This window comes from Vipera ursinii (genome assembly GCF_947247035.1).
Source record: "Vipera ursinii genome assembly, chromosome: 6".
NCBI lineage: Eukaryota > Metazoa > Chordata > Lepidosauria > Squamata > Viperidae > Vipera > Vipera ursinii.
The window spans coordinates 75,403,931-75,430,351 of NC_139515.1; the positions used below are offsets into that span (position 1 = coordinate 75,403,931).

General features: G+C 39.8%; 2 protein-coding genes across 3 annotated transcripts in view; both read left to right on the top strand.

Moving 5' to 3' along the window:
* Window positions 1–26,421, top strand: part of WNT5B (Wnt family member 5B) — a 134,452-nt gene that overhangs the window by 776 nt on the left and 107,255 nt on the right. The window lies entirely within an intron of this gene.
* Window positions 22,879–24,767, top strand: LOC310642645 (uncharacterized protein). 2 transcript variants are annotated; one of them, XM_083366531.1, is made up of 2 exons: window positions 22,879–24,220; window positions 24,263–24,767. In XM_083366531.1, the coding sequence occupies exon 1, from the start codon at window positions 23,029–23,031 to the stop codon at window positions 24,079–24,081; it is 1,053 nt and encodes a 350-aa protein (XP_083222657.1). In that variant the 5' UTR covers window positions 22,879–23,028; the 3' UTR covers window positions 24,082–24,220; window positions 24,263–24,767. The 2 variants fall into 2 exon arrangements, with proteins under 2 accessions (XP_083222657.1, XP_083222656.1); XM_083366530.1 differs by having other exon boundaries at window positions 22,881–24,220; window positions 24,256–24,760.

Sequence of the window (26,421 nt, forward strand, 5' to 3'; positions counted from 1 at the left end):
AATCTCTGCACCTTTGTTTGTTCGCAGTGAACTCCGCTGGAGTCAACGGGAGGGGGCCGGGGCGCAGAGAAAGTGGTTGACAAGTTGGGCTTTCAGGATGCGGGACGCAAACTGAATGGAGAAAAATAGCCTCAGCGCCCACCTGAAGCCATTTTAACGTCTCAGCCTTAAGTTCTTTCAGTTTCTTTGTCTGAAAGGGACCCTGGAGAGCAGGTGCAGGATTGGTCCAAAACAGAGGCAGAGTAGCAAATGTAGTAGTCATTTATCCACGCGTCTGCAGCCAAGCCAGTTTGTTTTTTTAGACTTAAAACAATTAGTTCACCCAACATATAGAAATAGGGCAATATTTGGAGTAGAGGTAGTTCTCAACTTCAGACCACAATTGAGCCCAGGATTTATGTCGCTAAGTGAGAAATGTGTTAAGTGAGTTCTGCCCCATTTTACAACTTTCCTTGCCACGTTTGTGAAGTGAATCACCGCAGTTGTTAAGTTAGTAATGGGGTTGTTAAGTAACTTTGTTTGTCAGAAGGTTGCCCAAAATGGCAACCTGGACGCTGCAGCCGTCATAAATACGAACCAGTTGCCAAGCATCTGAATGTAACTCATGTGACCATGGGGAATGCTGCAAGGGTCATAAGTGTGAAAAATAGTCATGTCACTATTTTTAGTGCCGTGGTAGCTTTGAACGGTCACTAAATGAATTATTGTAAGTCAAGGACTACCTGTATAGAGGAAGGGTTGCCGGATGATTCTGTCCTTAGGTGCAGGATTATAATAAAGTTTTGGTCCTCGTTTGGTTTCCTGGTGGAAACCTGATTCCTCTGTTTCAAACTTCAGGGCATGTAAGGGACTAGCAACGAGTAAGCTGCTCTTTCCTAATGTTAAAATGAGGACCTGCTGAGCCTGGGCTGAGCTCCTGCCTGCTGCCTGGGACTTCCCTTCTGCCAGGGTGATGGAAGTGGTCTCCAGCATTGAGACTCCTGAAGGACCGCTGGCTCTGCTTGGCCTCTTTTCATTTTGGGTGGTCCTTCTTATCCCATTCTGGGTGAGGTCCAGAATTTCCAACAGGATGATGACTTGACAGATGAATAAAAGCAGTGCACAACCTTTGATACAGTGCAGCTGTTTTTTTGAAGGATGCTGTAAGGATGCTTCTGGCTCTGATCGTTAGCTCAAGGTAGAGCAAAGGAGAATGCTGTTCAGCCTCTATAGAGCTATTCCTCCATTTCCAGGCTTCCAGTGGAATCACAGAGGTCCCTGTAACAAGTTTGTGGGTTTCTATCTAGACATCCCATTTGGCCTTTGGCAACGGAAGGATGCTAGCCTAGAATGAGCCATAGCTTGGATTGAGCAAGGCAATTTATTAGGCCCTTAGGGACTAGTCAAGGAGTAGGCAACCTCGGCTCTTTTATGACTCATGGACTTCAACTCCCAGAATTCTGGCTCAGGAATTCTGGGAGTTGAAGTCCATAAAAGAGCCGAGGTTGCCTACCCCTGGACTGGTCCTTTCTCCTTTTACAGGGAGAACAAGATTAGCAGGGTGAAAACCTCAGAGGTTAATTTAATTACTGAAAGAGCCCTGTGTAAAAACAATGGAAGGGAGGAATTTCTGCTACACAAAAAAGATCTCCTTTCAGGAGCAAGTAAGACCTAGCCTACAAGTATGGGGAGATGTCTAAACACTATTCAGATAGCATAGGTCAAGCCAGATCTGGTGCTGTCTTGGACCTCAATCACACAATTCCCTAGCCAGCAAGACAAAAATATAGAGTCATGTGACCTGATTTTGGGACCACCTAGATTCCAGATTTTTGTCATTGCAAACAGTTTGCTATTTTCCTTTCCATTTTCTTAATCAGTATCCATTTTGGAGGTCAATGACCTTTATTTATATGCTAGTAACAGTGTGTGTAAGGATTGAAATGTATTTGGGGAACAGGGTTAAATGCCCCTTAAATTTAAGAATTATTCCCAGAACCCAAATTATGGTGGCATATGAGAACTGGAATCTGGTGTGTGTGTTCCATTTTTATTTTATTTATATTCAAACTTATCCACAATTATCCACTTTTCTTTGTATTCAAATTTATATTCCCCTTTTATTAAATCATATGCAGCAAAAACTGCCAATCTCAAACTTTCCAAAGGATAGTCTTTCCATTTCTATAATTTCCACACAACATGGTTAGCAATTATGTGAGCTGTACTTCTGGAGAGCATCCATTGGTGATGGCTATTGTGCTGAGAAAGTCAAAATTATCTCTGTGTTATAGCAGTACTGGTCAAAGATAAAATAGGCCGCATTCAACCCAACCATATTTGGTTAAATGAATTGGGGTGGATTTAAAATATACAGCAGAGTTGGGCTTGATATATGCCATATTATTGCCCTGTTTGTGCAGCAGTGTGTATACACATTATGACAGGCTTTTGGCTACTAGACTTAAGTACAACTTCTGCTCTTTCCCCTTATCTCTACTTATACAGATAGTACTTCTTCTCATATATATGCAACAAGCAGCTGTATTTGCGTTCTCAGCTTTGTTGACCCAGTTGTAAACAGTATGATTGATGCTGCTTGTGATAGTGTCTCAACAGATGGCACTTGTGGTGCGTGTAGCAGGCATAACCAACTTTCCCCTTGCATTGAAGTGGAATATACTTCTTGTTTCAGATTAAGTTATTGGAATTGGGTAGTTTAGATTGCTGAGGTCTTTGAAGCTGCATATGGCCTCTGACTAGTATCATAATGACTTAGACATACTTTTTCAGGGCAGTAAAACTGTCTTTGGGCTATAATATGTCAGTCTGGGAATCTTCTCTACAGTATGCAAAAAACACTGCCTGCTCAGGAAAATCCAGAATGTAAGAAGAAGGTTTACGGTTGTCTTGATGTCTTGTTTTCCTCACAAAGGGATGTCTTATATGGAGGGGCATTTTGCTACACCAGCCGAGACGTGCAATTTGAAGTGGAACAGCACAGGTCTTTGGAGAGAACTGATTTTTTTTTGTACAGAGCTGCAGGATGATTTGGTCTGATTTATAGTCTTTGTTTCCACTCCATGTTGTAACGCTGTTGGCCTGCAGTTTTTAAAACTTCCCCTCTGTAGCTGATTTGAGCGTCTGAGTATGAGAGGCTGTTCAATGACTCTTGAGTGAAATAGGGCTAGTGTTCAGAAGGCACTAAAGAGGTGTAGGTTGGAAAGCAAAGCATACTGAGCAATAGATTCAAACCCAGAATATAACTTCTTGGGTGAAAACCCGGGGTGATTGGATCAAGAGAAAAGAGGGAAACTTTTAGTGTTAACTGTATTACTGACACCCTTTGAGTGACACATATCCCAAACTCTGTATATTAAGATATGGGAGAGTCAGTAAAGAACTTGAAACTTTCTTCTTTGTAGGAATATTTTGAGCAAGCTCACTCTAGGACAGGAGTGTCAAACTCGCAACGTCACGTGACATGTCTAGGTGGTGTATGAAAGCATCCATTGGGGTCAATGCAGCAGTAACAATAATTACTTGTGAAGATGTCTATGGAGATTCTCAATCATCCAGGTCATGGTTGTCCCAAAGATGCTTTTCAAAAGGCAACTGGACTTTCTTGGATTTTTTTTCCTTGAAAACATTTTGCTTCTCATTCAAGAAGCTGAACTGAAGAAGCTTCTTGGATTAGATACAAAACGTTTTCAAGGAAAAAAAAGCCAAGAAAGTCCAGTTGCCTTTTGGAAAGCACACTTGGGATAGTTGTGAAGAGGGCAGAACCTGCTGATACGGCTGAATTGATTTGTTCAATTACAGAAAAGATAGTATCTCCGTTTATCAGTTCCTGGAAAATCCTTGTGGACATTATATGTCAAGAAGAAAACATATGAACTTGTGATTTATGGTTTTGTTGATTGGTTAAGACAGATTATAGAAAAAAGAATCATGATGAAACTTCAGATAACTGCTGTGGAGAAGTTCAAAATCCACTTTTTAATATCTATATCTATATATATATATATATATATATATATATATATATATATATATATATATATATATATATAGTACTTTTAGCTTTTTTGTTTCTTCTTTCTTCTATTTTGTTTTGTTTTAGTTCTTATTTTGTTAAAAGTTTTCATAAGAATACACATGCATGCATACACACACACACACACACACAATATGACTTTCAGTTAAAACCCCCCACAGAGAATTAATTTGGCTGGCTCACGCTAAAAGTGATCATAAGAAGCATAAAAACAAGCTCACCCTTAGTAACGTGGGCATCCTTATCCACACCTTAAGTTTGGAGAAACCAATTATATACTTGCACAATGACTTTTATCTCTGAGCACTATATACATAACAGCTATAATTTCTGCTGTGCTGCGGAGGTGTTTGGTGAGGTCATATAGTTTCCTTTTTATATTGGACAAGACAAACTTTGTCAACGGATACTTAGGCTGGACACAATTTGTGTAGAACTGTCCTCTCTTTGGCTAACATTGCCTTGATTTTCTTCCATTAGTTTTGACTTACATGCTGTAGAAAAACCTCAACTCTTCTAAATATTTTTTTCACCAATGATAATATATATCTACACTTGCCAAAACTGACCTAAAACAACTTGAGCTTTGTTACGGAATAAAGTGTAAGTTGCTATCCTATCATTTTTATGCACATATGTTCTATGATCCTCCAACGAACTCTTAAAGTAAAAATGTAACAATGCCAATTTATTCTATTGTCCTGGTTCTAGAGAAGTTGAAGAACTTTAGTGTTTACCAGTTTCCGTTAGAAAGATGTTATTGATTAAATACTGTTCCTGGCTGCATGTCTTCAAAAATCAGTCAGGAAAAGGAAGTGAGATTACTTCTGTTCAAAAAATTAAATAAGCTAGTATTAGATAAATAATCTGGAGCTAAAGTAATACAACTGAGGCTTCTCACAGGGGCTGGCAGTCTTTTAAAATAAAGAAAAATACTCACAAAATATTTAGAATGGAGTAACATACGTAAATAGTATCAGTGTATTCCATGTAATAATCTCAATTGGTAGAAGAAGTTTTAGTGTTATCAGTGAGGAAAAATATTTTGATCATATGTAACCTGATAGTTGTGTTAAATCAGATTGTTGGAAATAAACCGATGCTCATTTCCATTTTTGCTTTGGATACAAAGGCTTGATCTAGCCATGGGTTTTCTCTGGAGTGGCAGAGCTAAAAGGCGGAAAAAACTGATATAATCATAATCGGCCATTCAGTGGCCACAGAGAGAATTCAGACTAGTCCTGTGTCTATTCCAAGCAACTACTTTCATCAACAACATGGATAGCAAAGGAGAACAAATGTAGCAGCAGGTGATCCATGTGAAGGATAGAATACTTGGGTGACTTAGAACCCTGTTGGTTCAAAAAATGATTCATTTTGACCCATTTTAGAAAATTAATCTTTTTACTAACTTCCAGAGGGATGCAGATGGAGTGAAGAAAATATTTTGGATGATTTGGTCTTCCTATGGCTTCACAGTGCTTTACAGCTCCTTCTAAGCAGTTTACAGAGTCAGCATATTGTCCCCAACAATCTGGGTCCTCATTTTACCGATCTCGGAAAGATGGAAGGATGAATCAACTGTGAGCTGGTGAGAATCAAACTGCTGGCAATCGGTAGAATTACCCTGCAATACTGCATTCTAACCACTGCGCCACAACTGATAATGCATCATGTTCCTCCTGCACTGATAATGAGGGTACTGGAAGAAGTCTATTCTGTTATAATTTTCAGGGACCACCGCAAACTTCAAAATGAGACAGATCATGTTCATAGAGTCCATCTCCATTTTGAATAGCATATAAACCATAAATTCTTATCCAGATTTCATTACTTGTTGGTGTGTGCGTTTTACTCATAGCCTCTATAATGCAATATCTGCTAAATAATTCTAATATTTCTATGGGTACCTTTCTGGTCTGTTAGAGAATTCTTACCTAACCCAGCCACATGGACTTATCGGATGGGGAAAACTGATATATCTACAGTATTAGTTGATGTGAGTCACTCAATCTGAGATGTTATAGAGATGCTTATGGAAGTAAAGATGAGAAGCAAAGCTGTGCGTGCAAAATTTTAAGCTTTTGGTACCCAAAGAATCAATGCATCCAATCCATATTTCACACATGAAACAATATGGAACAATAAATGTGCCAATTATTAATGAAAGCAGGTTTTCATTACTTCTATAGCAAAAATGAGGAAAAAAATTGAATAGATTCAAGTGCCAGTTCAGAAGAGGAGGCAGAATTGGACAGGCAGACTGGCTTAATTCCAGACCTAGACTTCCTGCTTTTCTAGGCTTCGTATCTCATGTTTCTGTGCCCAAGGGGGCCAAAAAGAGATTCCCCCTTCTCTTAGAAAGGGGTACCTTCCAGTTCATCTAGTTCATGTAATACTATATAGCACATTCCTTTGGCTGTCTTTATACTTGCTCAATTCATATATTTTATTTTTAGATTAACTCTTAACTGTAGAGTATACAGTTGTACAGGCTTTGTGTCAAGGTTCTCATTTTTTATATTCTTTGCATATTCCTTCCTTTAAACATGCAGCATAAAAGTACTTCTCACTTCCCATTAGGCCAAATCGAGTCCTTTTTCCATGGACATTTTTCTGTGGCACGCACTTCTCTTTTGCATTTAGCTTGTGCCTTGCCAGCACACTGCCTTGCAGTGCATTATTTCAATGGCAGGACTATTGCACATTTCCCACAATCATGCAAACGATTCTGAGATCAGGTCCTGATGCTAATGTTCATAGATAGTTCCATCCTTACATAGAGAAGAGGAAGAGTCATACCTTACATGGAAGAGTCATACCTCATTCCATCCAAATTGCTGTTCCAAGGATTTTCTAAGTAGAGGACCGTGATGGCCATAAGTAAAGATATGATATTTTGCTTCACTGGGTGGCTATTTATTGAACACAAAATTGCACAAATTCCAATTGTGTCAGTCTTGTTCTCCTACATCTGTTCTGAAAATATATAGTGATGCTTTGAAACTCATTGAATTTGGTACTGAACACATTTTGATGTGAAAAAATTTTATTCCGCTTTTCATCATTCGTTTGGTACTCAACACACAAGCTAGAACTTGTCGCTGTCGGCTGCCTAGTGGCTCACTACATTATTCCTTATGGGAAGAAATTGTTTGGTACTCATAGTTTTCCGTGCTTGTTGCGCCTCCCGGAACCAATTAACAATGTGTGTCGAGGTACCACTGTAGTTAGTGAAATAAATCAGTGGCTTCCAAAGATTGAATGAGATTAGTTTGGTTTTATATCTTCAATATAATTTTGTATCTTATCTTGCATTGTTGTCAGTTTGGATGGCATTTGTAGGTGAAAAGTTGGGATTTAAATAGAAATAATTTTTAATTAAAAAAAAGGGTGACCTGGTATGAAGATGTCCTGTTTCCAGGTTTTGGATGCTACTTGCTATACATGGGGAAACCTAGAAAAAATAGTTGTTGCCACCACATTTTTGTGGGTCTGCACTTTTTCTGAAAGTTAGATCCTTGATCTTAATGTTCTTTCCCTTTGAACTCTGGGGTGGGAGGCTGGATGTGTTTTTCCTGTAAATAGCCTAATTGTTTCTGCTTAACAGCTTACCTGAGTAAACTTGAATAAGTGCCAATTCTTCCAACTTGCATGTTTACCTATCTAAATTTAAACTATCCAGGCAGTTTTATGCATCCCTGGTTGACATATTGTGAGGTTTGAGTTGTGGTTCTGGCTGCTGCTGCAGCATTTTCTGGTCTGTTTTAGGTTGACCATGTTTGGCTGTTGCTACAAACTTTTCTCTAGGAGATCTTAGGTTTTGGTTCCATTGTGGGCTTTTTTGAGAATGCCAGTTCTCCCACTTTTTGTTGAGTTTGATTTTCCTTTAAAGAAAAACTGGACTGTTTTCTGCCTTCAATTTGCTACCTCCTGCTGAATAAATTTATCACACTGGGAACTGGAATCCTCCCATATACCTTATGAAGTCCATAGCAACTTGCGATCCAAGGCTAATGATTCCACAAAGGGAATAATATCTTCTCTCATGATGTATACAGCTTGGATTCAGCGGATGAGATTTGCAATTGCTAAATGTTGTGCCTATTAGTTTATAACTTGGTATTCTCTTTCTGTTTGGCAGTGGTAGCTTTGGAGTTTCGCGGAGAAACATTTATAGGAGAATAACGTCCCATGTTTAGATCTGCTATTCCCTAAAAAAATCCATTAGCTGCATGGTTAATGCTGTGGTTTGCCATATGGCAGGGGTGTCAAACTCAATTTCATTGAGGGCCGCATCAGCATTGCAGTTGCCCTCAGGGGGCCAGGTGGGTGTGACCTACTGGGTGGGCGTGGCTAGAGTGTGTATGGCGTACTGGGTGGGCATGGCCAGCTCTACATCGTTCACATCAAGGGTGCCTATGGGGGCCTGGGCAGGAGTGGGACAGATCTGAGGGTCTCTGGCAGAAGGAGATGGGACCGGGGCAAGTGCCAAGGCAGTGGGGGCTGTTTCCAGGATGGCTTTGCGGGCCACATGAAACCACTTCTGGCCCCCGGGCCTTGTGTTTGACATGTCTGCCATATGGGGTAATTTGTTTGCTACCTGTCATGTTTCATGATTCTGTTTTGACATGGTGGTGAATGCTATCAGTTCAGTGCAATGAAACCAGTGTTCGATTTTGAAAAGCAGTTTTCTATGTATGCCACATTTCTAAAGGTGAATATTTGTAATTTTTTTACAAAAGAATTTAAAAATAAATTCCTTTGAGGACATTCTGACAATTCCCAGTTAAGAACAGGATAAATCTTTTCTGGATCAAGCCAAAAGCCTTCCGTAGCTTTTCCATACAGATAGTCCTCAACTTATGACTGTTCATTGAATGACTTTTTAAAGTTACAACAGTGCTGAAAAAGTGACTTATGACCTGTGCTCACACTTATGACTGTCACAGAGTTCATGCAGTCATGGACACCTGGTATGTATTTATGATGTTTGGAGTATCCCAGATTCACATGATTACCATTTGCAACCTTCTGACGAGGCTTCTGATAAGCAAAGTCAGAGGGGGAAGCCAGATTTGCAACAACTGTGTGATTTCATAATAATAATAATAATAATAATAATAATAATAATAATAATAATAATAATAATAATAATAATAATAATTTTATTTATATACCGCCCTTCTCCCGAAGGACTCAGGGCGGTGAACAGGGCAAGCATAAAAAATACAGAGTTACAAAAGTTAAAAAGGATTAAATATATGCCCACTAAAAACAGTACATACAAATATTAAAATAACAATAAAAAACCCCGCCCATCCCCCATCAGGCCAGGCCGGCTTGTTCAAATAAGAATGTCTTTAGATCGCGACGGAAGGAGCGAAGATCGGGCGCCATCCGGAGCTCAACCGGTAACTGCAGTGATTTATTTAATGACTGCAGTGATTTATTTAATGACACAGGCAAAAAAATCATAAAATTGTCACGAGTCACTTAATAACCACTTAGCAACATGTGTTCTTGTCCAAATTTCGGTGGTAATTCAAGGACTACAGTATTTGTACCATTATCCTACAAAAATATTAGTACTGATCTCTCACTGAGGTCTAGGAAACTGGTTTGGGAAGAGTGGCTTGTATTTTGTGTTCATGTTAAACCGACATATCAATAGCCTGGCAATAGCTTGATTTAATTGTACTTTTGCAGCTAGAACATTGCTTAAAATTGCAAACACATTATCTGAAAGTTAGCTCCATAAAATGAAGAGTTTTTTGAATCAGTGTATAAATGGGACTGCTTTTCTAAAATGTTTGAAGCAAAGAGGCTATTAAAAGAAGTGCTAAATTAATCTAGACGGCCAAGAGAACCAGACCAATCTCCATGGAATAGCAAAGGTAATAATTATATGGTTGTAGCCACTAGGTAATCCAGAATTAAAAATAAAACTGCCAATAATTAGTGTTTGGATTGAAATCTGCAAAATTCTGCAGAGTTTTAATGTGAGATCCACCAGCTTCTTTGTTCTTTATTCTGATCCTGCCTTCTTCCTGGAGTGAAGTGCTCGGCATATCAGAAAAGTCCATGAAAAAACGTTGGAGAATCTTCCTTTATACAGCATCACATCTCATCCTTCTAATGTCCATGTGCTCTTTAGAACAATTTATAGCACGTTAGAAACTACACTGCCAAGTAAAAAAGATGAATTGATATTTTAAAATCCAAAGGAGAAAGCAGTTAAAAACAATGTTGTAATTCAGTCAGCATCTAAAACCAGATGACTAGCCAATTGAATTAGCCAATTGAATGCGTTGCCATTTGTTGCATTCTGGCATGGCTACACACAGAGCTACACACACATGGCTACACACAGAATTATCAAGCTTGTAGAATAGGCCAACATATCTGCTTTTATTTTCAGTCTCTGCAGCTAAGATTGCTCTTCTAAAATGTCAGATTTAAATCACTAGGTTTGCCTTTAAGGGGAACATATGAATCCTGTATGTACATTGTCACGGAAATAATAATATTTGTACATCGGCCAGAGGCTGTCCCAATTAGAAGATGATGGTAGGAAAATAACCAATATTTCTTTTGCAGTTGCAGATCATAAGTATTGAACAAAATATGGTATCCCACCCGCAAACTGAAGAATCTCTAATACAAAAGAATCAAATCTTTTATTCCAAAGAATATGCAAATATAATTCTGTCATGGTTTCTAAGGTCAGTTTATAACCAGAAGTAACAGATTTTTCTACTGACCGGTAGATTTCAAGGGTCCACCTAACTGTCATAAACTTACTTTTATCTTATTTAATATTCTTGTTTCTAGAGTTATCCTAGTGCCATCTTTATATTCTCCAACAATATACACACCCAGTATTTACTGTTACTGATTTCAAACATATAACATTGGGACTTCTTTTCTTTTTATTATTCATATTTGGAAATTAAAGAGAATATGCCATGGATAAAATTGTTGACTAATTTTGAGTAATTTTGTAAAATGAAGCAAAGTATGATCAGGCTATACCAGGGATAGGCAACCTCGGCTCTTTTATGACTCATGGACTTCAACTCCCAGAATTCCTGAGTCAGCATAGCTGGCTCAGGAATTCTGGGAGTTGAAGTCCATGAGTCATAAAAGAGCCGAGGTTGCCTACCCCTGGTCTATACTATCTGGATAGGAAGTCACCAGTAAATCCTGGGCTATAGGCTAGATTATGTATCTATAGCATTACCAGGAATTTGTACTTTGCTGTTTCATTTTATTGTTTTGTTATGCTATTAAAACAAAGTGCATGTAAGGAAAGTTGGCTTTCTACCTCATTCATTTCTTAATTTTAATTTATTATTAAGTATTGTAAATACAGTAGCAAAAGGAAATACAAATCAAAGTGCAAAAAAAAGGAAGAAAAAGATTTCCCTCTCCAAAAAAAACACCCCTCATTGTGTTTGTTAAGACCTTTGATGTATGTGTAAGTCTCTCACTCTGTTTTAACTTCATTGTTGTAAAACAGCTACCTGGGGATCTGTAATTGAGTGCCCTGAGAGCTTAAAAGACTCTTGATTCTTCTTAGTTTGATATTTCTTCAAATGCTCTATCAGTTGAATCTCTCCACACATTTGATGAAAAGAGCTACAGTTCATAAAACATTAGCCTTTCAATAACATTTGTTAATCTGAAAAGAGGCCATTAGAGTCCTTCTGGTTTGGGGCTTCTACAGGTAGTCCTCGAATTGCGACCACAATTGAGCCCAGCATTTCTGTTGTTAAGTGAGACATTTATTAAGTGAGTTTTGCCCTATTACAACCTTTCTTGCCACAGTTGTTAAGTGAATCGCTGCAGCTGATGAGTTAATAACCTGGTTGTTAAGTAAATCTGGCTTCCCCATTGACTTTTCTTGTCAGAGGGTTGCAAAAGGTACAATCACATGACCTTGGGACACAGCAACTGTCGTAAAGATGAACCGATTGCCAAGCATCTGAATTTTGATCACATGATCATGGAGAATGCTGCAAAGGTGGTAACTGTGAAAAACCATCATAAGTCACATTTTTCAGTGCCGTTGTAACTTTGAACAATCACTAAATGAACTGCTATAAGTCGAGGACAACCTGTATAGATGAATATGGGTCTCTTTCCATTATCAAAAAGTGTGAATAAGTTGTAACTTTGTTGTTGTTAGCTGCAAAGTCGTGTCTGACCCATCGCGACCCTATGGACAACGTTCCTCCAGGCCTTCCTGTTCTCCACCATCTTCTGGAGTCCATTTAAGCTCACGCCTACTGCTTCAGTGACTCCATCCAGCCCCCTCATTCTCTGTCGTCCCATTCTTCTATTGCCCTCAATCTTTCCCAGCATTAGGCTCTTCTCCAGTGAGTCCTTCCTTCTCATTAGGTGGCCAAAGTATTTGAGTTTTAGCTTCAGGATCTGGCCTTCTAAAGAGCAGTCAGGGTTGATCTCCTCTAGGACTGACCGGTTTGATCGCCTTGCAGTCCAAGGGACTCACAGGAGTCTTCTCCAGCACCAGAGTTCAAAGGCTTCAATTCTTTGGCACTCAGCCTTTCTTATGGTCCAACTTTCACTGCCACACATTGCAACTGGGAAGACCATAGCCTTGACTATACGCACTTTTGTTGACAGGGTGATGTCTCTGCTTTTTAGTGTGCTGTCTAGATTTGCCATGGCTTTCCTCCCGAGGAGCAAGCATCTTTTAATTTCTTGGCTACAGTCCCCATCTGCAGCGATCTTGGAGCCCAGGAAAATAAAATCTGTCACTACCTCCATTTCTTCCCCATCTATTTGCCAGGAATTGAGAGGGCCGGATGCCATGATCTTGGTTTTCTTAATGTTAAGTTTCAACCCAACTTTTGCACTCTCCTTCACCTGCAACAAGAGGCTCTTTAGTTCTTCTTCACTTTCTGCCATTAGAGTGGTATCATCTGCATATCTTAGGTTGTTGATATTTCTTCCAGCAATCTTAATTCCAACTTTTGATTCATCTAGCCCTGCCTAAGTTGTAACTTAGTTGTAAGTTAAAAATACAAGATTGATCATACAAGAATAAAACAGAATATTATTTATGTATTTATTTAATACAGTCACCTATTATATGGCACTGACTTTGGACATATACAGGGATTGATATCAAGTCAACAATCCAAAGAACAAAATGGCTGAGGTTGCAGAAAACATACCACTATAATGGAGGAGATAATAATAAAAACCAGGCAGCAACTCTTGTCAACTTTGGGGAACAGCTACATCGTTTAAAGTTTTACCAAAGGCTATCAAGATTGGGGACATCTGGATCTCTGAAGGCATGTTATTCCATAGAGCAGGTGCTGTGACAGAGAAGTCACAACTCCTGGTGTTGGTTATCAGTCGTAAAACCCTACAATGACATGTGGCCAAGCTAGCTGTGATATTGTCCACTTCAGATTGTCTCTGTTTGCCCTGTTGGAACTAAAGGGAGGGTGCAGGCTCCAGGTCCCATCTGTTAAGCAATGTTATCTAATGGGATCTCAGGGATATACCTTCTCGGTTGCGGTGTGCGCCCTTTGGAAAGCATGAGCTCCACCCCTCTCTCCTTCAAGCAATGACAGAAGATGCTGTGTCGCTGTGGTTAGGGGTGGATGTCCATGGGATGGAGGATGAACTGGTCAGTTGCCAGTTGTTCCCTCCAGGCTAACCACTGTATTTTATTTGAACAATTATCCTATACTTTTATTCACGTTTGCTATCCAAAGTCATCTGGACTTGAACAGCCTGATAAATGATTTACAAATAAATAAACTCCTCTTATGTTTCAAAGTTGTAGAAGCAGAGCAGAGGAGCAGCAAGGGCAATAATCTATCTTTCTGAAGGTAGATTGATTACATATTTCTCTGTTACAATAGCAGCACTACTAGCAGGACTGAAGAAACCACGGCTTTCAGTGACTGCTAATCAGTGGGTTAGGACGCTGAGCTTGTCAATCAGAAGGTCGGCAGTCTGGCAGGTTGAATCCTGAGTGCCGTGTAACAGAGTGAGTGCCTGTTACTTGTCCCAGCTTCTGCCAACCTAGCAGTTCGAAAGCACGTAAAAATGCAAGTAGAAAAATAGGGACCACTACGGTGGGAATGTAACAGCGTTCCGTGCGCCTTTGGCGTCTAGTCATGCCGGCCACATGACCACGGAGACATCCTCGGACAAGCGTTGGCTCTTCGGCTTTGAAACAGAGATGAGCACCGGCCCCTAGAGTCGGAAACGACTAGCACGCACGTGCAGGGGAACCTTTACCCTTTTTTAGTGTTTCTCACTCTCCACTGTCTCTCCCATACTCCAGAGGCAATATACCTTGAGTATTAGCTGCTGAACATCAGAAAGGGAGGAAAGCTGTTGTCTTGTGACTTTGTTTGAGCTCCCCAGACACATTGGCAATGTTGTGTGCTTGCATTAGACATTTCAGGTGATTGATTTGATTAAGTGCCATCAAATCAGTGTTGACTTTTAGGGCCACATGGATGGATTCACTCCAGAACAGTCTGCCTTCGACATGGCCTTTTTGGTCTCTCAGTGATGCATTTGCTGTTGTCAACAAATAGCAGAATACCAGAATAATGTCAGAAGAGACATTGGAGGCTTTCTAGTCCAACCTAGGACAAGCAGGACACCCTATACCAGGGGTGTCAAACTCAATTTCATTGAGGGCCGCATCAGCATTGTGGTTGCCCTCAGGGGGCCGGGTGGGTATGGCCAGGGTGGGTATGGCCAAGCTGGGTGTGGCCTACTGGGTGGGCGTGGCTAGAGTCCGTATGGCCTACTGGGTGGGCATGGCCAGCTCGACATCATTCGCATCAAGGGTGCCTATGGGGGCCTGGGCAGGAGTGGGATAGATCTGAGGGTCTCTGGGCCAGGGCCAGGGAAGTGGGGGCCATTCCCTCACTGTTTCCAGGATGGCTTCGCGGGCCACATGAAACCACTTCGCGGGCCGGATCCGGCCCCCGGGCCTTGTGTTTGACATGTCTGCCCTATACCTTTCCAACCAAATGGTTGTCCAATCTTTTCTTAAAAACTTCTAATTGCTGTTCAGGCAGGAGACTGTATACCAGTCTCTTCTTGAAAACCTCCAGTGATGGAGCACCCACAACTTCTAGAGTCAAGTTGGTCCACTGATTAATTGTTCTAACTGTCAGGAAATTCCTCCTTAGTTCTAGATTGGATCTTTCCTTGATTAGTTTCCATCCGTTACTTTTTGTCTTGCCCTCAGGTGCTTAGGAGTCTAATTGAGTTTATTTACCTTGTGGCTGGCTGTCCTCTTCTTCCAAGAACTATGGATTTGCCAAGGGAACTTGATCTTTGCGTGATGCATCTAAATTATAATAATTAGAGCCTGGTCATTAATGCTTCAAGACTCAATGCATTGCACTGACATTTATTCATTGTTATCCCATTTTTCTGCTCAGATGAGCATTGAAAGTGGCTATCAATCAATTAAAAAAATAAGTTTAAACAAGTAAAAAGTTTGGTGAATCAGAGCAGTAGTTTCAGATTTCTCCAAATGCCAAGAAAATAAGGACCAAACACTACTTCAGTATAATGCATTGTGCAGCCTGGGTACAATGCAAGAGAAAGGCCTTTCTGCCAATTATGGCTTTTATGGGATTTGCAAGCAAGAAAGGAATTCTATCATTTTCATATGTCCCATTTTCTATGTTCTTTTATACATTCTTATTTTCATGCAGACAGATTCATAAAGGATGGATTAGTCTGTGTTCTATTACCCAGAAAAGCTGTGTATCTATAAGCATTAGTTCCTGGGGAAAATGAACATGGAATAACAATTCTTTTTAGGCTTAACACCCAGTGGCAGGCGGCTACATTTGGCAGAACTGTAATGTCATCTGGTGAAGGAGATCTTACATCAGATCTTCCTCCACAATCTGTTGTCATTCAGTTGTGTTAGACTTAATCTCCCAACACATGTGGAAAATATTAGCCTGGAATATCTTGTATTGCCACATTTCAATGTATTTACCTGCAAACTATTCCCACTACACCATGTATATGAGCCATCTTTCTTCCACATTGTCTCATGAATTGTGAACTGAATAGGTTGTTTGGCAGATGGGATGGGAGGTATCAATGGGGAAGGTTGCAGGCATGCCACTAAAATTTACCTTCCACTTTGCTGCAAGCCAGATGGGCAGACCATGGTGTCATCTGTGGTAAAGTGGTCTAACTTGTTACTCTGACATTTCTCCCCAGGCCAGGCTGAAAAATATGAACCAAAAAGTGAGGATATAGCCAATACACTTAAATGCCCTGGCTGTCAGAGGCCAGGGAAATCAGAAGATCCAGGCAATTCAAATGGGTATAAAGATTTATTGCAAGCTTAAGCTCTCTACAAGAATCTGAACTACTAACAGTCCAAGCAAATTGGTGGGAGATAAGAGTCAATGGAATTCAAGGTGGGCTGGACATAGATTTATTGTGGGCACGAAGGGACTCGTGACTGATGACGCGTTTGTGCCCTCCCTTGGGCTCAGCCTGGTCATCTCCTACACTGTCATAGCACAGCAGAAGAACACAACCTTCCCCAAAGGAAGATAAACCCCATCCTGCTATTCTTCTATGTGGCTCTCACCTATTGCACTCTGTAGGCTGGGAGGCGGGGTCCATAGCCATGATCCAGTGTCCCCAATTAGATACTAAAAGGATGGGAAAGACTAGACAGAAACATCTTGTTTGGAAAGGACAGAAATGAAGAAGCCGGGTATTCCCTGTTTGTGGTAGACCTCAGTTTCCTGTGCTTGTGATGCATTTGAGCCGGGTTGCTTTGCTAACAATGTCTTGTAATTGGTGGGATTTGCCCAGCAGTCGTTGGAGTAATTTTATCATGTGGTATTTTAAAATGTGTAATTGTAACCAATGAGTTATCCCCCAATTAACTTGACAGGGTATCAGAAATAAGTCATCATATTTCTGTAGCTACTTCAGATTGAATAAGGTTGATAAGTCTAGGAACTGGCTTGGACGGGTGAATTTTATTCGTCTTCCCCATATTCTCCTGACTGTGCCTCCTTTTCTGCTATCCTCCCATACTGTTGTAACACCCCTCTCTTTCAAACAGTAAATAAAACAGAAACCTGTGCAATAAAAATTCCAAGGGTGTTTTGTGACCTTGCTAGATTTCAAGATGAATTATAGTTCTAAATGCATTTTAAAGCCTTTAACGAGAGGATTGTTCAGAGGTACGGATAATTTTTTTTTGCATTGCATTGCATTGCACTGCATTGCATTACAACACATAGAGAAGGAGCCATGAATAAAACTATTCTCTGTGCTATGAGAGCAATTTGACCTTGGTTGATTGCAGACTTCAACATGGAATGTACTAGCAAGAGATCAAGGTATATTTATGTTTGGGTTTTTAGTATTCTTAAGTTTCACTTTGGCAATCAGAATACATGATGTAATTGCTCTAGGTCATAGACTAATTTCTTGTTTATTAACTCTCTGGAAAGACTTGGAAAAATGAGTTTATAATTAATGAAGTTCTTTATTAATGAATAATAAAGAAATATAGTACTTTGCGTATTTCAGAAGGATATTCAGAAGGATACAAAACACAGCAGCTTAGAATTCACTAGTAAACACTTTTTGAAATATTTGTAATTAGTTTAGATATCTATGCTTGGAGTATTAATTGCTTATAGTCAGGATTTATCTCAGAACCACCAAATTCAGAAATGCACTTTTGCTTCTCTCCCACTCTTTAACTTTAACTGTACATTGAAAACAATATTCTAAAACTTTTAATGGATAAACAATCGGAAAAACTGCTATTTTTATGTTGTCCATAAAAAGAGTTTGATCTGTTTGAGCTGCCAACAATTAACCATTCTGTAATGCTTAAAAAGTGACAAAATAAGGAGTATATCAAATATGAATCATTAAACTAATACACATTAAAAGGACTGGGCAAATAAATATTTGAACCCCCTCTTAAAGTCTTGCTTCAATTTCAGTGGTAGTTTGGGCTATCAAGGAATAATTGAATTGTATTTTGATGCCAAATGCATCAGTGGTAGGAACTCCATGAGGTTCTTGACCCCTGGAGATGAGGTGACTTAGGTAGAAGGCAAGGCGATCCTTCCTTTTAGCTAAAAGCATTGCCTTCCATCAGCTTCATGTTGACTTCTAGCAAGAACAAGGAGACCAGCACTCCCCACCCCTCTGCACCAAAGGATCTTTCAACAGCCAACAGCAGCAGAGTCATAACTGAGAGGGTCATATAGACAGGCTGAAGGTTGCATGGGACACAGGAGCAAGAACATCAGAAGAACCTGACTGGGCCTCTGAGGCACCAGAGCATGGAGGACGCAAGAAGCACTGTTTTCAAGACTGCTTATAATGTGACAGTTCTGAAGGCTGCTCAAAATCGTTTCCCCACATTTCAACAGAATAAGCACTGGACATCTCCATCTGCAGCTTGCCAACCTGAAAGACTCAACACTCAACTGGAAAGAGAGACTCCTGCAAGACCACCCAATCAGCCCGCCAGTTGCATAGTGATTGCTGTCAAAACAGACGAGTGCAGTGGATATAATAGGGCTGAAGACTCCTAGAACCTGTCTTCCTTGCCGCGGGTGAGGCATTGGACAGCACCCAATAGTGGCAAATCGTCCAGCAGCCAACTCCAGCCTACAGGTCAGGAGGAGCAGCATGGCAGAATCCAACTTCTTATGGCTACAATGAGAGCAAAGCTACCAGATCTTTCTTTAATCCTCCCACTGGATGTCAACAGAAGAACTGCAGTATGCCAATGAGGTTGATGTGGTGGGGAGGAGTTTGAGGGTCCTGACAGTATCTTTGCTGTTGCTAGCACTGCACTCTTCTGGACAGAGGGATCTATTGTTGTTCCTGAGATCTGCTGGACTCACTCTCCTGTTCTGTACCAGCCTACTACCGGCCCTGCAGAAAAGGCAGGGACAACCCCTTTTACAAAACGGCAAGAGGCTGGAACTAAGCCTGCCAAATTTATTAACATAAAACAGAGCAGACAGAGCAAAGAGAGCAAACACGAACCATGAAACAGGAGCTATTCAAACGGTTGCCTTCAGCAAACCAGCCCTCCCACACATTCCCCTTTTAAACAGTTCAGGGCGTGGCTTCTCTCTGCCTCCTTCCGAGGTGCCCCATTGCCTTCCTCTGTTTACTCCTGATTGACTGCCTCCTGCATCGGGCGTCCTTGAACAGGGCCAGCTGTGGGTCATCTTCATCCACGCTGTCAGGCTCACACAGCTGGGTCTGCGTCGTGACCAGATGGGAGGGGCCTGGCTGAGGGCTCTGCAGAGCCTCAATACTATCCTCAGCAAGGTCTCCAACACCCCCCTCCTCCTCCTCTGAATCGTCCGACCCAACTGCCGGACCCACAGGCTGACCCTGAATCACAACATCTCCCATCCCAGGAGTCATATTGCCGAGTAAATGTAGGGAGATACTGAAAAATATGATTAAAATCAAATTCTGCTTTCCTTTTTCGGGGGGGGGGGAGAGGAAGAGAGAGAGAGAGAGTTGAATATTCACAGCTGAACACAGCTGAAACATAGATACATAGAATTATCAGCCCTTCTAGCTAATTATGTGATTTGTGAAGCATTCCCATATGCTGATAACATTTCTGCATAATTACAGTATTTGCGACCACATCCCTGGCTTTCCTAAGTTTTCTAGACATAATAGTAGACTTTGAGATATAAAAACTAGCAAATGGAGGTGCAGTAATTTAACTGAAAATAATGTACTCAAAAAGTAGTAATATTTACATCCAAAGGTTCAAAATGTTGAACAGTGCATTCTTAAGTGTTTGGAAGTTGTTCAAGAATTAAATATGATTCCTGAATCAGCCTAGATTTAAAAAACTGAATTAACTGAATTTTTTTAAAAAAATGAAAATTTTGGGAGTGTGACACAAAGGTAAGAATTTTCAGTACTTTCATCCCATTGTGAATAAAAAGTTCTGCAAGGAACTATAACTGAAGCAAAAGCTAGAAATCTGTGGGTTTTTTTTTCCATAGCAGAGTTTCAATCAGATTTATCCTCACAAATTATATCTTAGAAAAGAAGAACTTTGCCTGCATAGGAGCAAATGTACATTAAGACACTTTACTACTGTGGCTCTGAAATGAAATTTTGCACTATTACATTTCTGCCATAGTGACAAAAAATAATTCATAACTGTTTTTGAGCTATCCTTGCCAATTTTGCTTAACCCACAAATTCCAATCAAGTCACATCACTAGTTTTAAAATATTCTTGTGGACAATTGAAAGATGAAATTACGGTATATAGATTCTAAGTTATATGGAAAAATAATAACATATAGAGTGCATTTCCTTTGATTGAGTGCATTTTGCCTAGGGATTTCTAGAAAATTTTACAACTTATACAGGTAGTCCTCAACTTACAACCACAATGGACCCCAAAATTTATGTTGCTAAATGAGACATTTGTTAAGTGAATTTTACCACATTTTACAACCTTTCTTGCCACAGTTGGTCAGTGAATCACTGCAATTGTTAAGTTAGTAATGCGGTTATTAAAGGAATCTGATTTTTCCCATTGACTTTGCATGTCAGATGGTCGCAAAAGGTGATGACCCCCTGGACACTGCAACCATGATAAATATGAGTCAGTTGCCAAGCATCTGAATTTTGATCATGTGACCCTGGGGATGCTGTGATGTTCATAAGTTGGCAAAATGGTGATAAGTCACTTTTTCCAGTGCCGCTGTAACTTTGAATGACCACTAAATGAACTGTTGTAAACTGAGGATTACCTGTATTCCAGCAGAGGCTATTAAACCTCTCAGATGTCTGAAGTTATAGTGATAATTATAATCTTTATTTTTGTTACTTATCTGGCAGAAAATTGTCTTAGTTTGCATTAATCCCACTCTCCAGTAAATTGGAAATATACTATCAAGCTGTAACCATAATCCAGGTTCCATTTCAAGTAATGTTTCATAGAAATTATATCACAAAATGTATCCCAACTCCAGAATGGAGTCACCATTTGGATTTTTCACATGAATCTTCCTCCAATATTTCATTATGCATACAGATGACAATTTGACAAGAGAGCTCTTATGATGTTAACAGATCCAGGCAACATAAATGGAAGCTGCCTTGATTTGTTGCTAAACCATAGCAAAGACCAGAGTTCTGGAAAGTAAGTGAAGTATAAATCTCTCCACAATGCAGGGTTAGGAAAAAATTTGCAAGGAAAATATAATTATCACTGCAGGAATTGGGCTTTATTAATGATCACTGCTCTCTACCCTTCCCAGCTATGAAAACTGACTCTAATTCTTATGACCACAAGTGGCCAAATATCCGTATTTCTCTTGTAGAAAAAAGAAAGACCACTTCCTAGAGTCACACCATGGCACTGATTCAGGTCTGACTCAGAAAGGAAGCAGAGGCACTATTTAAGTCACCTACGTCATCACTTCCTGTGCCCTCCCCCCAAGTTTACCTTGGCGTACAAGCAAGATCTTGACTTGAGACAACCACTTAAAGAAAACCTGGTATCAAAAAACAACACATGATCATGGTGAAGTTGATCGTGTTTTCTTGTTTTTTTTTAATGATTTGGTTTCAGCTTGCACATTTATCAGAGATAAAATCGTGATCCTCAACAACATAAAATTGGCAGCGATGGCACACTTTAAAAGACCTCATTGGCCTGAGTTGGCTACATGCTTACACAATTATCCCTGGTCTGGAAAAAGATCTAAAACCACAATGGCTAAGTATAGAGGCTTCTAAAATATCTTCATATATACAGTGGCTGAATACACAAACATCTCCAGTCTCTCTTCTAGTTACAACAGCAATATTTTCCATAGGACTCATGTTGACATAGGTTTTCTCCCTGCAGTCCTGCTTATCTACAGAAATAAACTCTTTGGCCTGGATTTGCTGAATCTCACTTCACTTCTATCTGAAACCCAACATTAGCAGTGGCAAACTTGTTTTAATATGTAGAAAAGAAAAGTATTTTCCTCCCAACAGTACAAAAAGTGTTCAGTTCTACATAGTGCTTATTAACTTCAAAACATCTTAACAATATATCGGCAATAATGCACGCCCATTCAAATTTCAGATGAATTAAAATCCAATAGAGGCAAACAAAGTTATGGATATAAGCAAAACAACTCGATTTGTGGCAATGCAGCCCATCAACTTGTATGTAAAATTGCAGATGATCAAAAGCTGTTCAATGATTTAACAATCACTTAGTCCATAGATCTTATTAAGACATAATTTGCTTAACATGGTTGGTTGAATGACAATAATATGCTAAATTCTAAGGCTGTACAAAGCATTCAAAATGAGGATTTTGCAAAACATTTCTCAAAATATTAAAGAGTTCTTTTGGAAAACATAAACTATGACTAACTATGTCTACAATGGTGCACACACACCTCTCCTCAAATGGCTAAGTAACATCAGATATAAGTATAGATTAGACATAAAAGTCTAGATGATAGCGCTTCTTCCGGTGGCTCCGCGGCGACGGAGGGAGCCTTCCCGGGCTGCCCGCGGCTCAGCTGTTGTTTTTTCGCCCGAAACAGCGCCGATCAGCTGTTCGGGCGAATCCGAAGCCCCCTCCTCTGGAGAAGAGGAGGGGGCGAGCTCCCAGGTAGGGGTAGAGTTCTCCAGGGCCGCCTGAGCTTATGGCTTGGGCGGCTGAAGGATTGAACTCCCCCGTACCCTGGGCTGCTCCCAGCTGGCCGTCGCCTCTGCTCCTGACTTCTTGGAGCAGAGCCAGCCGTCTGCGACCACCCCTGCCTGAAGGAATGACTATGATTTAAAGGAGCAGGCAGAGCGATACAAGAGGAAATGGTAAAGAGGATTACTATGTTTTACTCTCCAGCTTGATGGACTTTTTTGGATTACAAATCTGAAGTGAAAGTGCGTCATATTTGGTAAAAGATGGCGGCTAAACCACCCCCTAAAACTCTTCGGAGTGCTGGAACTTCTCCCGTGCAACAATCATTATTGCAGGCGCTGCATCCTCCTGATGTATTGATATCAAAGGACTTACAAGATGCTCTTGAAAAACATACCCAGGTAATTTTGGAATCAATTAATATTAGATTTGCACAGATGGAGGAGAAATTGGAGAAATTGGAGGAGAGAATGGAGGAGAGGATGGAACAGAAGCTCAAAGCGATGAGGGTAGACATCTTGACTTCAGTGTGTAAAGTGGCTCGGTGTGTGGAAGAATTGGAGGAAAAGCTAGAAGACTTGACTCAAAAGAATGCTATATTAGAAGCAAAAGTATTGGAGAATGAAAATAAAATGGAAAAGGAACTGTGTCTTGCTCAATATTTCCAGATGCAGTTTGCCATTAGAATTAGAGGCTTAAAGGAGAATACTAAGGAAGATCTAAAGCAGCTGGTTTCTGAGGCTTTTGAAATAGTGTTGAAACAGCCAGCATCTGAAATAAAAGGAGGCATGGACAAAGTGTTTCGTGTGAATTCATGGATTGCCAGACAGAGGAAGTTGCCTAGAGATGTGGTGGTATATTTTGCAAAAAGGGAAACTAGAGATGAAGTTATACAAGCTGCTTATGATACTAAAGTTATGATTGCTAATCAAGAAGTTTTGGTCTTAAAAGAAATTCCTCCAAAGATTCTAAGGAGAAGGAAGGATTTTACATTTCTTGTGCAAGAGCTCAAGCAGCGAGATATAAGGTTCAGATGGGAGATCCCAGTGGGGTTGATGGTGACGCACGAAGGTAAAAAGTACCGTTTGGTTACTGTGATGCAAGCGCGTGATTTCTACAATAATGTTTTAAATGCAACGCCATTAACACTTTTGGAAGCTGGAAAGGGATCTGAAGAAGGAGTGCATCAAGAGGCCGAAGATGGTCAGATAGAAGACAACGGTGTTGGAGGAGATCAAGATACAACCTCGTCGGATGAATCTATAAAACAGAGGGTGACGCGTGCTGCTGCAAAACGATCTAAGAAGAGAAAGTAGCAGGAATTGCAGAAGTCTTTGGAACTTTTACGATATAGTCAAGTAGTCAAGTAGGGGAGGGGGGAAAGATTTGGGTGTAGACGCAATATATTTTTATATTTGGTGGTTTTGTGGAAAGGGTGAGCTTTTTTGGATTAAAGTTTGGGGGAATATACAGAAGATTCTCAAATGAAGGTTCAAGTTTTGTTTGCAATCTTTTTTCTTTTTTTTCCTTTTTTGTTGTGTTTGGAATAATTATAGATGTGGTACTGGAAGAGGAACGGTCGATTACAGAAGAGTTGACTTTAAAGTTTTTTGATTTGGGATCCTTGGTTAATTTGGAAAATTATTTGTAAGAATGTTATATCATGGAATGGATAAAATGGATGGAGTTTATTTAGGATAAGTATAGGGTTGAGAAGGGTTTTTTTTTCTTTTTCCTTTTTTTGTCTTTAATATATGTTTAATACTATTAAGGTTTGTTCCATTCTATATAAGCTAGAGAGTGTCCTTTTCTTATTCTAGTTTTTTTATATATATATTTAATATTGTTAAGGTTTGTTTTATCCTATATAAGCTAGAGAGTGATGGATTTTAGAATTTATAGTTGTTAGTATATGGTTGCTTAGGTTTGCTTTTTTTATATATATATACCTTGTATTCAGCTCTGGGAAGTAGGGGGGGGAGGGGGGGAGGTAGGGGGGGAGGAGGGAGGGGGGAGGAGGGGAGGTAGGGGGGGAGGAGGGAGGGGGAAGGGGGGTTTTTTAAAGGAAAATTGTATTTTAAAACTTTTCAATAAAAAAAAATAAAAAAATAAAAAGAAAAAAAAACAAATAAAACTTTGTTTCCCACAAAAAAAAAAAAAAAGTCTAGATGATAGCCAGGATCAGCTCCTTGCCAGTCCCAGTTTTGTATCCTCCGTAATGCTTGCTTCCATGTGAAATGGATGTAATGTTTGAAGCTGAATAAGAAAATATTTATGTTTGCAATACAAAATATGAAAATATGATAGGATGTATGGAATCAAGTACCTAATCAGTTAAATGGCACACATAATTTACTCAAGTTGTATTCATGGATGTGGTTTGCACACACAAAAAATTAACTAGAACGAACCAAAATCCAACCTTTTTAAAAAGCTAAATGTTAGATTACAGTAGATCCATAAGAAAACTATTTTTGGAATGCTTAATGGTTTTCCAAAAATATAGGTAGAATTCTATATTGCATCAAGGAGAGAGGTAAATGGTTCAAGATAATTTGATTGGGTCTTGTCCTATCAAAAGTTTAGATTTCTGGATAAATCTTGAAGAGCATAATTTCTCCAAATCTTTACCTGGAGCCAGTTCTAGATTTCTATTGCCTTTGCAGATGCCATGCTGATTATGTGTAGCCTGAATGCATCATATATACCTTTTGTGCAACAACTGGTTAACTTCTTTCAAGACCTCTGGTTATGAACATCCTACCCTCAGCAAAGGGGCCCTTTGTTTAAAGAGCTTGAAAGAGGTGTGAAGCTTAACACCCCATGCTAACACTGAGAACAGCATGTTGACATATTTGCAGTTCCTATATTTTGGGAGTGGTACTCTAAATACAAGCCTAGGTTATGTGCCTGAAGGAGCAACACCTGTGGGCTGTGAGTTTTCCCACAGATGGAAGTAGTACTTGGATTCTTCCCCTCTCTGTGCTATTATGGTGCTTCCCTCAAGAATGTCTGTTATGGCCACAGGTTATAAAAACTGGCATAAAGTCAGGACAAGAGAAAGTAAGAATAGTGAAGCCTTCTCCCTTTTTGTAAAGCCAAAACCTGTATGTTCTGGGATCTGGGAACATTTTGTACTCTGTTCTCAGAAAGGCATGAACCTATTATGCACGTAACTCACGCAAGACCATGGAACAAATAACAGTATAACAAATAATGAATTGGGTGGCATGGATTATTTTAATTTATTTCTATATTAGTAATAATCAGTATGGTTAATTAATAGCATATTGATATATGCATAAAGATGTTTGCTGACAGGCATTGCTCTTTTTTTCCACCACCACCATAACAGCTCTGATTACTGGTAAAAACCACTTTCAGCAATATTTCTAGGGATCCTTGCTGATAAATCAAAAGGTTTGGGTCAACTGCACCCTGTATTAATTCCTCCTCCCTTTTCATGAGGAAGTTGAAAATCAGAAAAGTCTTTATACATGAGATTGCATAAAATCTGCTAAAACCTGAAAATCCAGAGAAGAATCCGAACTAGATTTTGAAGAGGCAGGCGTATATTTTGTTGCAAAGTTTTTTTTATGACAAGTAAGCCCCAAATAATACATGGAAAATCAGAGAGAAAATATGCAAAATGGCAG